A 16,409-nucleotide genomic window follows, 5' to 3' on the forward strand; every position below is an offset into this window, starting at 1 on the left:
AACTGTGTTTGACAGTGATCTGACTTCTGATTGGATGGACACAGTAGTAAGTCTCTGACTCAAGTTAAAACCATTAAAATACTGGAGATTTAATCTCACAGCCTCTTAGATCACCTCTCTTCTCTGATCAGATATCTGATGTGACCTTCAGCCTTTTGGAGGTCTTTGAGTCTTGTTTAAGGATTTAGATGATCCTGACTCTAGACCTCCTCATGACTCCTGCTGTGAATGTTTAGGACGTTAGTTTAGCATATTTCTAGCCTGTCTCTAAAATCTTGTTGCTGTGCTCTGACCGTCGTCCTTGGTGACGCCAAGACAGCCCATCAGCTCGTGCAGAGACAGCGCCTTGTCATTGCTGAGGTCGCAGTACTCCACAAACTTCTTCACACACTTCTTAGGTTTGGACTTTTTCCTCAGAAAGCGTTTGAACGGTTTGATCTCCTTCTTCCCGATGTCTCCGCTCAAGTTCCTGTCCAGCTGACTAAAGTACCAGTGAACCACACGCTCCTCCAGGGTGTGGGCGGGGTCAGGCTCCGCCATCCTGCAGACGACAGATGTTTGAAATCAGAATCAGATCAACAATTAGGGACTGACAACCTGTTATCACTGGAGTTAGACTATAATTGATAATTAATATTGAGTCTCTGTTTGACCTAATGGACCAATTAGTGATCTGAACCAATCAGATATCTTTATATTAGTTTGTACCAATCATTGATCAGTGATTGGTTCAGTCCTTATATTTTCATTCAAACTAAATAAAGTTCTCTGATTGGTTCAGACTAAATAAAGGTCTCTGATTGGTTCACTAAATAAAGGTCTCTGATTGGTTCACTAAATAAAGGTCTCTGACTGGTTCAGACTAAATAAAGTTCTCTGATTGGTTCAGACTAAATAAAGGTCTCTGATTGGTTCACTAAATAAAGGTCTCTGATTGGTTCAGCTGTGTCTCTGGGGTCTTACCTCCCAGCTGATGCTGGGTCTGTGACAGCGTGGACCATGTCAGTGGACAGAGCGTCTAGCACACTTGTCAGGAACTCTGTCTTCTTGGCCCCGGGACATCCTGAAAGGAGAGCACAGACACCTGAGCAGGTGAGCAAGATGATGTCATCATGAGGTGAGAGAGGAGGCGTGGAACAGGTAACAACATCCTACAGGAATGCAGCGTCAGATGTGGCCTCGTAAACATTTATGGAGCTTTAAACTGGAGAGGAGAACCAAAATACAAACGTCTGAGCGTTTCCTCTGCTCATAAAGAACTCAGGACATGCCCACTCACAATGCCCAATCACAGCTGCCAATCTCAGCAGTCAATCATTGCTGTCAATCACAGCTGTCAATCACAGCAGTTAATCACAGCTGTCAATTACAGCTGTCAATCACAGCAGTTAATCACAGCTGTCAATTACAGCTGTCAATCAAACCTGTCAATCGAAGCAGTCAATCACAGCTGTCAACCACAGCTGTCAATCAAAACTGTCAATCACAGCTGTCACTTACAGCTGTCAATCACAGCAGTTAATCAAACCTGTCAATCACAGCTGTCAATCAAAACTCTCAATCACAGCTGTCAATCACAGCAGTTAATCAAACCTGTCAATCACAGCTGTCAATCACAGCATTTAATAACAGCAGTCAATCACAGCTGTCAATCACAGCAGTTAATCACAACTGTCAATCACAGCAGTTAATTAAACCTGTCAATAACAGCAGTCAATCACAGCTGTCAATCATCCTGAGGATGTTTTCCCTGATCAGCAGACTGATGAAGCTGCTACCTGAGACCAGGTGTGGTTTTAGGATCAGACCTTTAGGGCTGATTGGCTTGAGTTCCTGTTTAGTGATCAAACACTTCTGCTAATCCACTGATTTATTCAATTTTACCTTTATTTCAAATATTTTCAATTCTGACCTACCTTACCATAAGCCTTCTCATTAATGAGCCATATTTTAACCTAAATATCAACAAAGCTTTGAGCAAAGGACTTGTCAGATTGTTAATATACATGTTTTTATCAACACTTTTTCTACTCTGAGTTCTGAGTCGTTTTACTAACTATTTATTTACATTCCCATTTAGTCAAAGGGCCTAAAATAAATTAATCTTCTGCTGCCTTTTGCGCCATTGACTTCTGAGTTTTTCAGCCATTTATCATGGATGGGATTAAAATTCAGTGATTAAAATAAAATGTTAAGTATTTGAAAAAATTGTGTGTTGCATTGCAATATTTTGGTGATGCACAAGCTCTGGTTTTATTATTTTACAAGTGCTGAGATTAAATTCAGGGGAACTCCAACAAGGGTTTAAAATCCCCTCAGACGGTGGCATCCCCAACGACTGTTGTCTGAAATCGGACCCTCCTGGCGTGATGTGGGTACTACCGTGTTTTTAGTAGTTCTCTGTGGATCTACGGACTCAGTGGTCAGGACTGCAATGAGGTCTGGATGTCTCCTTTCTAAGTAGCAAACATCTGAGTTAAAATAGATTACACTGTAAGCCTTCATGTTAACTTTACTTAGCAGAGAGTGATAGAGCTGCAGTCAAAGGAGAGAGACCCCAAAAAGTGGCTGGACCAAGCTGGACTGAGTCCACGACGGTCCATCAGGTCTTGATGGTTCTGGTGTTTCTCTAGCTTATAATCCTTACGGAGTGAGCCGAGGGTCCAGATCCAAACTGGTTTCTCTCTGCTGAAGACGAAGGCCAGAGCCGGTCTCTTTTTACGGCTCTGCCTGCGGGCTCAGATTCTCCTCTGCGGCAGATAATAGCACACCTGGCTGCTCCAACAGGTGTGACATAAACAGCCTGTCAGAGCGTTGGGGGAGGAGCAGAGCTTCAGGTGAAAGCCTCACATGTCAGAACTGAACAGACGGGCCGTAAAGTTTTAGTGGTCCAGCCCAGTAACGGGGCGAGCAGCTGTTAGCTCTCCGACTGGTTCCTGTGGACTAGCAGAGGTAAGGAGCACGCTGGCACAAAGTCCCGCCTCTGTCTCGAACTGAAGACCCTTAAGACCCCTTAAATTCATGCAGTGTCCCAGCTCAGCCTTCACCCTCGACGAAGTCTGGTTTGTTGGACCAGTATGAAAGCTTCAGATGCTTCTTTTTTCAGACTTAGCATGGTGTCCTCGCTCACGCATGAGGAGTGGGTTTCCACTAGGCAGTCTGGTCTGGTTTAATATGGAGCACAATCCTTTACAAATACACAGTGAAACACTGGAAAAGACCCTAAACGAATTAATCCATCAGTCCTACTTTCTTGGTACCATTCAACTGGGGTACCAAGCAGACCTGACCCTAAAAGAATGAACTACAGTCCTTCACCCTGGCCACCATTTAAGGATAGGGAAGGCTGTTGAAACACAGCCAAGATCGGGACCGAACCTTATCAACCTTATCAGCATCTCCACCCGTCCTACCCTCCAGCCTTACCCTGCAGATGGCGGCTCCTGTAGTGATCTCTGGGTTTGGTTGGATGAGCTCGAGCGTTGCCGTCACACTTTGGTTGTTCATACCTGAAACAACGACACACCTGGTGAGGAAAACAGACTCAGACACATATTAGAAACATATCACTGCACACATAACAACAGCTTCACTCATGTCAACCTTACCAGGGTGTATCACAGCTGATGTGTTTGGATCGGTTAAAACAAACTTATTAAGAGTGGGTTGTTTTTACTGCTGTGAAAGTGTTACTCAAACCCTGATCTGGACCAAACAACCACTGTAAAAGGGTCCCAGTCTAGTTTTGTTCAGACTCTGGTGAAGGTCCTTGGTAGTGAGAACATAAAGCGACCTCAACCAACCTAACGAGACAATCCAAACCACACTGACAAGGGTGACATCTTCAAAAGGAAGAATGGAATGTTTATAAGCTTCGAAGGATGATGGGATGAATGCAAAAGATAAGGATGGAATGTTTATTTGCTTTAATAGATGACATTATCTTTGAATACAAGGATGGAATGTTTTAAAGACGTTATAGGATGACATCATTGAAGGCAAGGGACAAAATATTAGTAAGCTGGGGATGTTGGGCTCTTTTTCCTCAATCTTTATCAAATAGTAGGTTGTAGGCCACCAAACGGATGCAGTCACTCAGGCTCGTTCCAGTCCATCTCAGACTCGTTCCAGTCCATCTCTCAGACTCGTTCCAGTCCATCTCTCAGACTCATTCCAGTCCATCTCTGACTTGTCCCAGTCCATCTCTCAGACTCGTTCCAGTACATTTCTCAGACTTGTTCCACTCCGTCTCTCAGACTCGTTCCAGTACATTTCTCAGACTTGTTCCACTCCGTCTCTCAGAGTGGTTCTAGTCCATATCTCAGTCTTGTTCCAGTCTGTCTCTCAGAGTGGTTCTAGTCCATATCTCAGTCTTGTTCCACTCCGTATCTCAGAGTGGTTCTAGTCCATATCTCAGTCTTGTTCCAGTCTGTCTCTCAGAGTGGTTCTAGTCCATATCTCAGGCTTGTACCAGTCCGTCTCTCAGGCTCATTCCAGTTGGTCTCTAAGACATGTTCCAGTCCATCTCTCAGACCCATAGTCCATCTCACAGACTCATTCCAGACTGTCTCAGATTTGTATTCCATCTCTCAGACTTGTTCCAGTCCATCTCTAAGACCCGTAGTCCATTTCTCAGACCTGTTTCAGTCCATCTCTCAGACTTGTAGTCCATCCCTCAGACTTGTTCCAGTCCATCTCTCAGACTTGTTAAAGAGTGTGTCTCAGACTCATTCCAGGCTGTCTTTAAACTTGTCCATTTGATCTCTCAGACTCGTTCCTGATCATCTCTCAGTTTTGTTCCAGTCCTTCTCTTAGACTCGTTCCAGTCCATCTCTCAGACTTGTAGTCCATCTTTTAGACTCGTTCCAGTCCATCTCTCAGACTTGTTAAAGAGTGTGTCTCAGACTCATTCCAGGCTGTCTTTAAACTTGTCCATTCGATCTCTCAGATTCGTTCCTGATCATCTCTCAGTTTTGTTCCAGTCCTTCTCTTAGACTCGTTCCAGTCCTTCCCTCAGACTTGTTCCAGTACTTTCTGCAGTGGTCTCCTCAGAGTCAAAGCTTCCTGTCGGTGGACTCAGAGAGACTGGGTGCTGTGTTATTAGCCTGAACACTTTAATCTGTTTAATCAGAGTTAGAGAACAGGACGGTGGAACATGTCCAAGAGGAGGAGGGAAGGGGGGGTGCGGGGGCAGAGGGAGACAGAGAGCGTGGGACATAAGGGTCTTTGAGAGCCTCAAACAGGGGCCAACATACTCCAGAGTCTGTGTGAGCTCTCTGGCTCTGTGCCAGCCCTCTCATTAATCCGACCCTCGCCGCTCTGACAGAGAAACACTCGTCACGATGCCAGCACCAAACGCCACATCTGTGAGAGTCTGCAGGTTTTCATTAAAGGTACGATCCGTAGAATTTTATCCCTGAAAGCCCACACTAAATAAATTCATATATGATCCTTTTGTTTTCATCTTACTTAATGTACACAAAAATAATAAGAAAATAATAGACGTACACAGAGGTCAATTCTCCAGCCTCAGCTTATCCTAATCCTAACCATATAGCAGCAAATGCTTAACAGGTATGGTCCTGGGGTTACCACAGTTCATGCGGGTCGGTCTCACCTGGTGGAGGTCCCAGGGATGGGCCGTCCCGTGTCAACCAGCACACACCAGCAGTACCCAGTGGATGGGTGACACTGCACCGGTCTGTACAGTCCCCCATGAGAGCAATCTGGAACAAAGACGGCATCGTTCTTATGCTGCCGAGCTTCCTCCTGAGCTGACTGCTGCTCCTGGTCACATGATGAGGCTAAGGAGGGAGGAAAAAGGTCATAATGGCATCAAAGATACAGACGCATGTCAAGCAAGAGTTCCAGTTTGGTTAGGTGCAGTTAGTCAAAGTATAAATCTGATCTTGGGTTGTCATTTTAGTCTAACTAGTACTTCATCTCTCTACGTTTTTAGGACACAGATACACAATGGTGCCCTGGTGTTGACTGTCTTTTGTTGGCAACATTTGGAAAGTGGTGGAACAGGCGAGAAGCGAGGACTGTTGACCATCAGACTGTACTCCCAAACCGTACCGATGGTCGTGTGTCATAAACATTTCAGATGTACAGTCAGCTGACATCCCCCACCACTGTGGTAGAGTCTGCTTATATTCACAGAGAGACACAGACAGGCTGCTCCTGTCCTGTTAAAGCCTGCTCTCTGTTCCTCTAGGAGGAGGAGGAGGAGGGGGAGGGTTGAAGATGAAGTGTGTGTACCCTCTGGATCATCTCTTTCCCGTCTGTGTTTACTCACATTAACAGGAGAATGACTGAGTACAGCTACTAATGCCCACATCCACTAAATATTTACTCTGTCTCTCTCAGACCCCGTTTACACAACACACTAACGGGGTTTAAATCTGTTCAGGGCGTTCAGATACCTAAATGTGGTCCTTTGGTTTGATATCTGATAGCTCAGACTGACACAGAGGATGTCTTCATCCTGACCTGATGAGACTGTTTTTATTTGTCTGTCCAGCCTGCCTAAAGGTGGATGTGTAGAGATCTAGATTATGTGGGGTGTTTGTCTCTCTGCTCCCAAAAGGCTCCTCATTTGGTACCAAATCTGCATTTTTATGTCTTTAAAACAACAACAGAATAGGTTCTCAGTAGATGTTGTCACACAGAATCAGAGAGCTCCCACTGGGGGGCAGTAGTGATTTCTGTACAGAGAAACTCTACCAAAAAGCCATGTTTATGGCTATGCCAAGTGTTAAAAAAAAAAACTTAATTCTTAAACTAATTTTGTTTCCTGAAAGTAGAAAAATATTCAAAACAAAAAAAAGTTTAAAAAACTGAGAAACATCAGCAGGCAGGAATTTAAAAATGTCCGTCTAATGCCTGGACGAGCTGCTCCTGTGTGGTCCGTTTCCACAAAGTCGTTTGTTCAGCCCAGTTTGGTTCGGCCAAGTTCTGTCCAAACCGGTTTGTTACAGTCTAGTTTGGTTCAGTCCAGTTTCGTCCAATCTGGTTTGGTTCAGCCCAGTTGTGGATCCGTCCAGTCTTATCCAGTCCTGTTTGGTTCAGTCCAGTTTTGCCCAGTCCTGTTTGGTTAATTCCTGTTTTGTGTATTCAAGTTTGGTCTAGTCCAGCTATGTTCAGTCTGGTTTCGTTCAGTCTGGTTTGGTCCAGTCTGGTTTGGTGTAGTGTGGTTTGGTTCTGTCTTGTTTGGTCCAGTCTGGTTTGGCTCAGTCTGGTTTGGTTCAGTCCGGTTTGGTGCAGTCCATTTTGGTTCATTCCAGTTTAGTTCCAGTTCATTTTGGTTCAGTCTGGTTTGGTTTAGTCCAGTTTTTCCAGTTCCGTTTGGTTCTGTCTGGTTTGGTTCATTCTGGTTTGGTTTAGTCCAGTTTTTTAAGTCCAGTTTTGTCCAGTCCTGTTTGGACCAGTCCAGTTTGGTTCAGTCCAGTTTGGCTCAGTCTGGTTTGGTTCTGTCTGGTTTGGTTCAGTCCAATTAAGCTCAGTCTAGTTTGGTTCTGTCTGGTTTGGTTCAGTCCAGTTTGGCTCAGTCTGGTTTGGTTCTGTCTGGTTTGGTTCAGTCCAGTTTGGCTCAGTCTGGTTTGGTTCTGTCTGGTTTGGTTCAGTCCAGTTTGGCTCAGTCTGGTTTGGTTCTGTCTGGTTTGGTTCAGTCCAGTTTGGCTCAGTCTGGTTTGGTTCAGTCCAGTTTGGCTCAGTCTGGTTTGGTTCTGTCTGGTTTGGTTCAGTCCAGTTTGGTCCAGCTCTTGTTGTGATGGGAAATCTGTCGCCTTTCAGAGATCCAGATTCTGGCTCAGCTTAGTAGAGCTGGTTGTTTGGCTCCTAAAGGAAACTGGCACTCAAACAGGAGCTAGCTACATTTAGGGCTGTAAAGCTCTAACTTTATTTTCACATGATTGTGAAAAGATCACATGATTGCCATCAACCTATAAAGGGACACGTTCTCTCAAGCAGTAGCGGACTTCACATCTGCTCTGACCTCACTAAGAGAATCCCAACATTCTATCACATACACACTCACCGTCTCAGTCCACTTCATGCACAAGAACTCCACCTCTGTTCCTCCTACAGTCTTCATTTTGTCTTCAAAAAACAGACTAACTATTCAGCTACACATGCTGGATTCGCCTCTCTTCTACCTTCTACAGATTTGTACTAATTACTTTTAAAGTTTGGTGATGATTTGAAGCTCTCAGGCTTTTACCTTGTGTGTGTATGTGATAGAATGTTGGGACTGGGAAAGCCGATGTCTCTTGGAGAACAGCATAGCAACAACAGGCAGAGCTAATGTGGTTGGTCCACCCTCTACCTGTTTCCTATTGGTTGGTTCAGCAGAAATATGTTTAGAGCTCAGAGAAAGTTTCATTCACCTCACTGTTAGGGTTGGGGTTAGGGTCAAAGGTTAGGGTAAGGGTTTAGAGTTGGTATTAGTATGAATGTTTGAAGGCGATGTAGCGTCGATGCGGCGCTGTCAGAGATTCACAGTGAAAACGTCCTGAGAGTGGAGCAGAGAATCCTCACCGTGGTTTCTATCATTTCCTCTTAAAGAAGCAGCGATGTGAAGAGGAACTACAATTTTGGGATTAAGAAGAACCTTTCCCTCCTCGCAAACATACTCATAAGCTGCTGGGGATTATGGGTAATTTAACCACAGTTAGAGAATGAATGAACCGCCTCCTCTCCTCCTCCGTGTGATCGACCACACGCTAATCAGAAACATCAACGCTGCATTCATACGGCTCAGTAATGATGATGGGATCCACAGACACGATGATGTGACGGTCGATGACCACAGAGCGTGTTTTTAAAAACCACACATGATCAGATAGTTTCAGACGCGTTTCAGGTTCAGTCCCTCGCTCTGAGTTCTCTGGGGATGTTCAGCTCTCCTGGATTTGTTAAATCCTGGTCCTTACATGGAGTTCTGGTCCGGTTGTTCTGTCGACTCCGTTCCTGCTCCTCCCACAGGGTCGGGTACTGGGCCGTGATGTCTGAAAAACACAGAGACCACAATGAACTTCTTGTTTTATCTGCTTAACATACACTATATGGACAAAAGTATTCGGCCGCCTGCCCATTCCACCGACAGGGACTTAGATAACACTGCATTCAAACACGTGGACTTTAAGTTATGGAGTTGGCCCCCGTTAGCAGCTCTAACAGCCTCCACTCTTCTGGGAAGGCTTTCCACGATAGTTTGGAGTGTTTCTGTGGGAATGTGTGCCCATTCATTCTGTAGAGCAGTGATACTCAACGTGTAGCTCTTTTGTGATGATTTGTGGCTCTTATATGTCTTAATTTGAAATATTATTCCCCAGAAAACCTTAAAAATGGTCAACTTTGACCATAGAAGGTAATCACATTAATCAGTTTGTTTCCCAGACTTATAAAGAAGGCTTTAATTGTCAAACACGATCGTCCCATTTTTCACCATTTTGTGCCACTTATCACCCAATTATGCTACCTTTGTCATTAAAAAACACTTGTTTTTTGCCACTTCTTTCTTGCCACTTGTTCCCCATTTTTGCCCTTTGTCCCCATGTTTTTGCCACTTTTCACCCATTTAAGCTACCTTTTGCCACTAAGTACCCCTTGTTTCCCATTTTTGCCACTTTTTTGCCACTTTTTGCCACTTTTCACTATTTTTTCACCACTTTTCACCCATTTGAGCTATCTTTTGCCATTAAATATCACTTATTTCCTTTTTTTGCCCATTTTTGAAACTTCTTTTAGCCACTTTTATCTCATTTTTGCCATTTTTTGCCCATTTAAGCTACCTTTTTCCATTAAATAACACATTTCCTATTTTTGGCCTACTTTGCCACGCTTGGCTGCTTTTTGCTACTTTTCACTCATTTTTTGCCAATTTTTGTCACTTCTTTTCGCCAGCTTTGTCCCATTTTTGCCTGTTTTCATAATTTTTTCACCACGTTTCACTCATTTAAGTTACCTTTTGCCATTAAATACCTCTTGTTTCCCATTTTTTTGGGCCTATATCGCCACTCTTGACTGCTATTTGCCCATTTTAGTGAGTTTTCTCTAAATTTTTTGCCATGTTTTGCCGCTTGTTCCCCATTTTTGCCCTTCATCACCATGTTTTTGCCACTTTTCACCCATTCAAGCTACCTTTTGACATCAAGTACCCCTTGTTTCCCATTTTTGCCACTTCTTTTTGCCACTTTTTCCCCATTTTTGCAACTTTTCATCATTTTTTTCACCACTTTTCACCCATTTAAGCTACCTTTTGCCAATAACAAACACTTGTTTCCTCTTTTGTCCCCAATTTTGCAACTTTTTCTAGCTACTTTTATCCCATTTTTGCCCTTTGTCACCATGTTTTTACCACGTTTCACCCATTTAAGCTACCTTTTGCCATTAAGTACCCCTTGTTTCCCATTTTTGCCACTTTTTTTTGCAACTTTTTCCCCATTTTCACCTTTATTCATCATTCTTTCACCACTTTTTGCCCATTTAAGCTACCTTTTGCCATTAAATACCACTCATTTCCTCTGCCCTGTTTTGCAACTTCTTGTAGCCACTTTATCCCATTTTTGCCACTTTACGCCAATTTTTGCCCATTTAAACTACCTTTTGCCAATAACAAACACTTGTTTCTTATTTTTTGGTCTATTTTGCCACGCCTGACTGTTTTTTGCCCATTTTAGTCACTTTTCTCTCCTTTTTTGACCATTTTTGCCACTTCTTGTTGATATTTTGTCCCATTTTTGCCCCTTTTCATCATTTTCCCCCAGTTTTCCATCATTTAAGCGACCTTTTGCCATTACCTCTTGTTTCCTTTTTTTTTTTTTTTGCCTAATTTCCCACTCTTGACTGCTTTGTGCCCATTTTAGTCAGTTTTCTCTCATTTTTTGCCACTTTTGGACCATTTTTGCCCACTTGAACAAACTTTTATCGCTATTTCAACCCTTTTTTTGCCACTTTTCACTGCTTAGATTGTGGCTCTTGCAATGGTATTTTCAACAACGTGGCTTTTTGGTTGAGCAGGGTTGAGTAACACTGTTTTAGGGCATTTATGAGGTCAGGTACTGATGCTGGACCAGAAGGCCTGGCTCACAATCTCTGTTCCAGTTCATCCTAAAGGTGCTGGATGGGGTTGAAGTCAGGGCCAGTCGAGTTCTTTCACACTCAGTCATCCATGTCTTTCTAGTCCTTCTCTGTGCTCTGGGGCACAGTCATGCTGGAATAGAAAAGGGCCTTCCCCAAACTGGTGCCACACAGTTGGAAACTAGCGAAACATAGCGTTGTCCAGAATGTCCTGGTATGCTGAAGCTTTAAGACTGGCCTTCACTGGAGATAAGGGGTCTATCCCAAACCCTGAAAAACAGCCCCATACCTTTATCCCTCCTAAACCAAACTTCACAGTCAGGCAGGTGATGTTCTCCCAGTATCCTCCAAACCCAGACTCACCCATCTGACAGTAAACAGAGAAGTGTGATTGGTCCCTCCACAGAACAAGCGTCCATTGCTCCACAATCCAGTGTCAGTTACATTGCTCCATCTGACACTTGGCATTGGACTTGGAGATGTGAGTATTGCATACAGCTGTTGCCATGGGAACCCATTCATGAAGCTGCCGCTGCACAGTTTTACATTAATGCAAGTGGAAGTTCAGGACTCCTCAGCGATGGAATCAGCAGAGTGTTGGAGACTTTTACCCATGAGCCTTTGCAGTGGTTGGCCCCACTCTATGATTTTACTTGGTCTTCCTCATCGTTTCTGTCGTTCCTAAACTCTTCCACTTTCTAATAATATCACTGACAGTTGACTGTGGAATATCCAGCTGGGATGAAATTGCACCAACCGTCTTATTGTAAAGGTGGCATCCAGTACCAATATCAGAAATATGATAGCAAAATAAAATGTTGGATAGGATAAAAAGACACAAATAATGCATATCAAGGTGTGATAGAGCTGTACAGCTGTGCAGGTCTCTTGGTGTTATCATGCAGTTAAATTGAAGGAGTTTAACCCTGCTCAACCAAAGAGCCAAATTGTTGAAAAATGCATTTGCAAGAGCCACAATCTGAGTGGTGAAAAGTGGCAACTAAAATAAGTTAAAGGTGGCAAAAATGGTCAAAAAGCGGCAAACACTGGAAAAAAGTTGCAAGAAAGGGCATAATGTGACAAAAATAGGTAGAAAGTGACCAAAAAATAAGTTAAAGAGGTCAAAAAGTTGCAAAAATCAGAAAGGAAAATGGGCAAGAAGTGGAATTTAATTGCAAAAGGCAGCTTAAATGGGTGCGAAGTGGCAAAAATAAGCAAAAACACTGGGGGAAAAGTGACAGAAATGGGCAAAAGTCAGCTAAAAGGTGGGGAAAATGGCCAAAACGCATGAAAGAGAGGAAAACTGGGAAAAAGGTGGCATTCAATTGCAAAAGGCAGCTTAAATGGGTGAAAAGGGGCAAAAAATTGCATAAAGCAGGATAAAAGTGTCCAAAGCTGTGGCAAAAATGGGAATAATGTTTCAAATTAAGACATAAAGAGCCACATATGGCTCCAGAGCCACACGTGTATCACTGTCTTAGAGACTCTGCCTTTCTAAAATGCTCCTTTTACACCCAGTCATTAACTGTCGTGTTGACAATTAACACTATAGTTTCAAAATGCTCAAATGTGTTTCTTTGGTACCACTTACTTTTCCAGCCGTTTGTTTGCCCTGTCCCTACTTTTTTGAGATGCCATCAAATTCAAAATGAGCTTTTCTTGAAATGGTAAAATGTCTCAGTTTCAGCATCTGATTTATTTTCTACTGTGGATAAGATATGGGTTCCTGAGATTTGAGATTTTACACCACATCTCAACTTTTTTGAGACTTGAGCTGTAGAGACAAAATGAGTTCCAGTGTGCAATAATGTAATGTATTAAGTCTGTTAAACATGCATCACTGCTGTCTGGTTGCTCTGGGGCTCAAAAAGAGACTGTGATGACCGGGGAGGGCCGGAGTACTGCTCACCAGGCTGACAGCAGAGTAGGTAGGTCTCATTATTTATATCGGGGATTTATGGTTTCTCTTACAGGATGTTTTAAAGATTATCTCTCTGTCATGTGTCTTAATAAACTTAATAAAAGTTTGACATTGAAGTTTAATGATAACAACGCTGTAATTTAACAGGATTGTATGTTTCCATGGAGACTCACCATCGTCGTCAGCAGCAGGTTGAGGGTCAACCATCAGTCCCGTCTCATCTGCAGTCAGAATGGAGAAGATTTGCAAGGAGACTACAATTACCACAGTTAGCTCCATTACACCAGGAGACATGGGGAGGAGGGGGGTTGCACGTTGCCCGAGGAAGAGAGGAAGACAGAGGTGGAGGAGTGAGGAGGAGGAGAGAGAGGGAGGAGGACAGAGAAAGAGAGGAGAGGAGGACAGTGGTGGAGAAGGAGGAGGAGGAGGAGAGAGAGGGAGGAGAGGAGAGGAGGAGAGAGGAGGAGAGGAGAGGAGGAGGAGAGAAGAGAGGAGGAGGAGGAGAGAGAGGGAGGAGAAGAGAGGAGGAAAGAGGAGGAGAAGAGAGGAGGAGGAGAGAGAGGGAGGAGGATAGAGAAAGAGAGGAGAGGAGGACAGTGGTGAAGAAGGAGGAGGAGGAGGAGAGAGAGGGCGGAGAGGAGAGGAGGAGAGAGAAGGAGAAGAGAGGAGGAGGAGAGAGAGAGAGGAGGACAGAGAAAGAGAGGAGAGGAGGACAGTGGTGGAGAAGGAGGAGGAGGAGGAGAGAGAGGGAGGAGAGGAGAGGAGGAGAGAGGAGGAGAAGAGAGGGAGGAGGAGAGAGAAGAAGGAGGAGAGAGAAGGAGGAGGAGAGAGAAAGAGAGGAGAAGAGGACAGTGGTGAGAAGGAGGAGGAGGAGGAGAGAGAGGGAGGAGAGGAGAGGAGGAGAGAGGAGGAGAAGAGAGGGAGGAGGAGAGAGAGGGAGGAGGAGAGAGAAGAAGGAGGAGAGAGAAGGAGGAGGAGAGAGAAAGAGAGGAGAAGAGGACAGAGGAGGAGAAGGAGGAGAGGGAGGAGGAGAGAGAAGAAGGAGGAGAGGACGACAGAAGAGGAGAAGAGAGGAGGAGGAGAGAGAGGGAGGATGAGAGAGAAGAAGGAGGAGAGGAGGACAGAGGAGGAGAAGAGAGGAGGAGGAGAGAGAAGGAGGAGAGGAGGACAGAGGAGGAGAGGAGGAGGAGGAGAGAGAAGGAGGAGGATAGAGAAGGAGAGGTGGACACAGGAGGAGAAGGAGGAGGAGGAGAGAGAGGGAGGAGGAGAGAGAAGAAGGAGGAGAGGAGGACAGAGGAGGAGAAGAGAGGAGGAGGAGAGAGAAGGAGGAGGGTAGAGAAGGAGAGGAGAGGAGGAGAGAGAAGACAGGAGAAGAGGAGGAGCAGGGAGGAGAGAAAGAGGAGAGGAGGACAGAGAAGATGGAGAAGAAGAGGAGGAAAGGAGGATAAGTAAGAGGAGAGGAGAGGAGAGGCGGATTAGCAGTGAGAAGGGGAGGAGAAGAGAAAGAGGACAAGATAAGGAGAGAGAATACTGAGGAGAAGAGGAGAGGAGGAGGAGGAGGAGAAAGGAGATGAGGAGGAGCACAGAGGAAAGGAGGAGAGGAGAGGAGGACGAGTAGAGAGGAGAGGAGGAAGAGGACAAGATGAGGAGAGAGAATACTGAAGAGGAAAGGAGAGAGGAGGAGGAGGAGAGAGGAAAGGAGGAGAGGAAAGAGGAGCATAGAGGAAAGGAGGAGGATGAGAGAGGAAAGAAGCAGAGGAGAGGAGGAAAGACGACAAGATGAGGAGAGAGAAGACTGAGGAGAAAAGGAGAGAAGGAGGGAGGAGATGAAGAGAGAAGAGGAGGAGGAAGTAGAGAGGAGAGGAAGAGGAGCAGAGAGGAGAGGAGGAGAAGAGAAGGAGGAGAGTAGGAGGAGGAGGAGATGAGAGGAGGAGGGAGGGGAGAGGAGAGGAGAGGAGGAAAGAGGACAAGACGAGGAGAGAGAAGACTGAGGAGAAGAGGAGAGGAGCAAGGAGACTAGGAGGAGTAGAGAGAAAAGGAGGGGAGGAAAGCAGGAGGAGAGGAGGACAAAGAGGAGAAGAAGAGGAGGAAAAGAGGATAAGTAGAGAGGAGAGGAGGAGGAGCAGAGAGGAGAGGAGGAGGAGTAGAGAGGAGAAGAGGAAGGGGAGTGGTCTGGATAGTTTAGTGGTAAATTTCCCATGATCCTCAGAGGTGGACTGGTCAGTAAGAATTAAAGTGATGAAGTTCAGACAGAAACAATCACATTCAGATAGAAGAATCCTTCTCCATGTGTGAGAATCCATCAGAGAACTCTGCTGACACCAAACTAAAACCCTCAGCTCCTCCTCATCCTCCAGCCATCCCACCTTGACAACACCGTCACCATGACAACCACATTTTACTGAGGACACCTACGTGGAGCTAGGAGGATTTAAGGTGGACCTTCTGCCTAGGTTGGATCTATGTCAGCTGGTGGAACACCTTAAACGTAGAGCACACAGGTGTCACAGGTTAGACTGAACCTTACATTCCATCAGAGTTTGACTGAACCTACGCTACAGGTCAACAGACTCAGACGAGGGGGTGATGAAGACGAGGATGAAGAGTTCACCTGAGAGCACACCTGTGTATGTAGACAGTCTGAAACAGCACACAGAGGTATGGATGTAGATGGTTTAAAGGATGGAATGTTTTATCAGCTTTCAAGGATGACATCATCTTCAAAGGCAGAGGATGGAATGTTTTATCAGCTTTCAAGGATGACATCGTCTTCAAAGGCAGAGGATGGAATGTTTTATCAGCTTTCAAGGATGACATCATCTTCAAAGGCAGAGGATGGAATGTTTTATCAGCTTTCAAGGATGACATTGTCTTCAAAGGCAGAGGATGGAATGTTGGTGAAGCCCCCCCTACTTTACTGGCTAGCCAAGCAAATAATGTTGCATCATCATTGGTATTACATTTGGTATTTTTGGACCATAATTCCCCCATTTATAAGCAATATTTCTAACTATTGTTAAATTAAATTTAATTAATTTTTTCAGATTTCCCACTTTTCTACCACATTTAAACAATTTTTGCCATTCTTAGTACATTTTTGCTGCTTCTTTTTGCCACTTTTTAATGTATTTTTTCACCAATATTTTTAGGTTTCTTCATTTTTTTTTAGCCCATTTAAGCAATTTCTTTTGCCACTTTGTTGCCACTTATAACCAACTTTCCTTCTTTGTCCATATTTTCACTTCTTATGCAAATTTAAGCTGAATTTTCCATTTTTTGCAACTTTTTTGCCACATTTATCCAATTTTTACACATTTTAGCTACATCTTTTTGTCCTTTAAATGCATTTTTTTGGGGGTTTTTTTTGGGGGGGGGGTTATATTATGGGGTCAATTTTCCACTTTTG

The 16,409-nt window shown here is 44.4% G+C and overlaps 1 protein-coding gene across 4 annotated transcripts in view; it reads right to left on the reverse strand.

Annotated features, from left to right (window-relative positions):
• smoc2 (SPARC related modular calcium binding 2) overlaps positions 1-16,409 on the reverse strand; it is a 34,713-nt gene that overhangs the window by 1,518 nt on the left and 16,786 nt on the right. For 2 of the 4 annotated variants that reach the window (XM_041788793.1, XM_041788792.1), the window contains exons 6-11: positions 13,177-13,224; positions 8,934-9,008; positions 5,618-5,804; positions 3,427-3,509; positions 964-1,063; positions 294-541 (exon numbers count right to left, since the gene is read on the reverse strand). In XM_041788793.1, the coding sequence (XP_041644727.1) occupies positions 294-541; positions 964-1,063; positions 3,427-3,509; positions 5,618-5,804; positions 8,934-9,008; positions 13,177-13,224 (741 nt within the window). Of the gene's footprint in view, positions 1-293; positions 542-963; positions 1,064-3,426; positions 3,510-5,617; positions 5,805-8,933; positions 9,009-13,176; positions 13,258-16,409 lie in introns of all 4 variants that reach the window. The other 2 variants (XM_041788791.1, XM_041788790.1) reach the window with 1 other exon arrangement.

The sequence above is a fragment of the Cheilinus undulatus genome, linkage group 6 (genome assembly GCF_018320785.1).
Source record: "Cheilinus undulatus linkage group 6, ASM1832078v1, whole genome shotgun sequence".
Classification (NCBI taxonomy): Eukaryota; Metazoa; Chordata; class Actinopteri; order Labriformes; family Labridae; genus Cheilinus; species Cheilinus undulatus.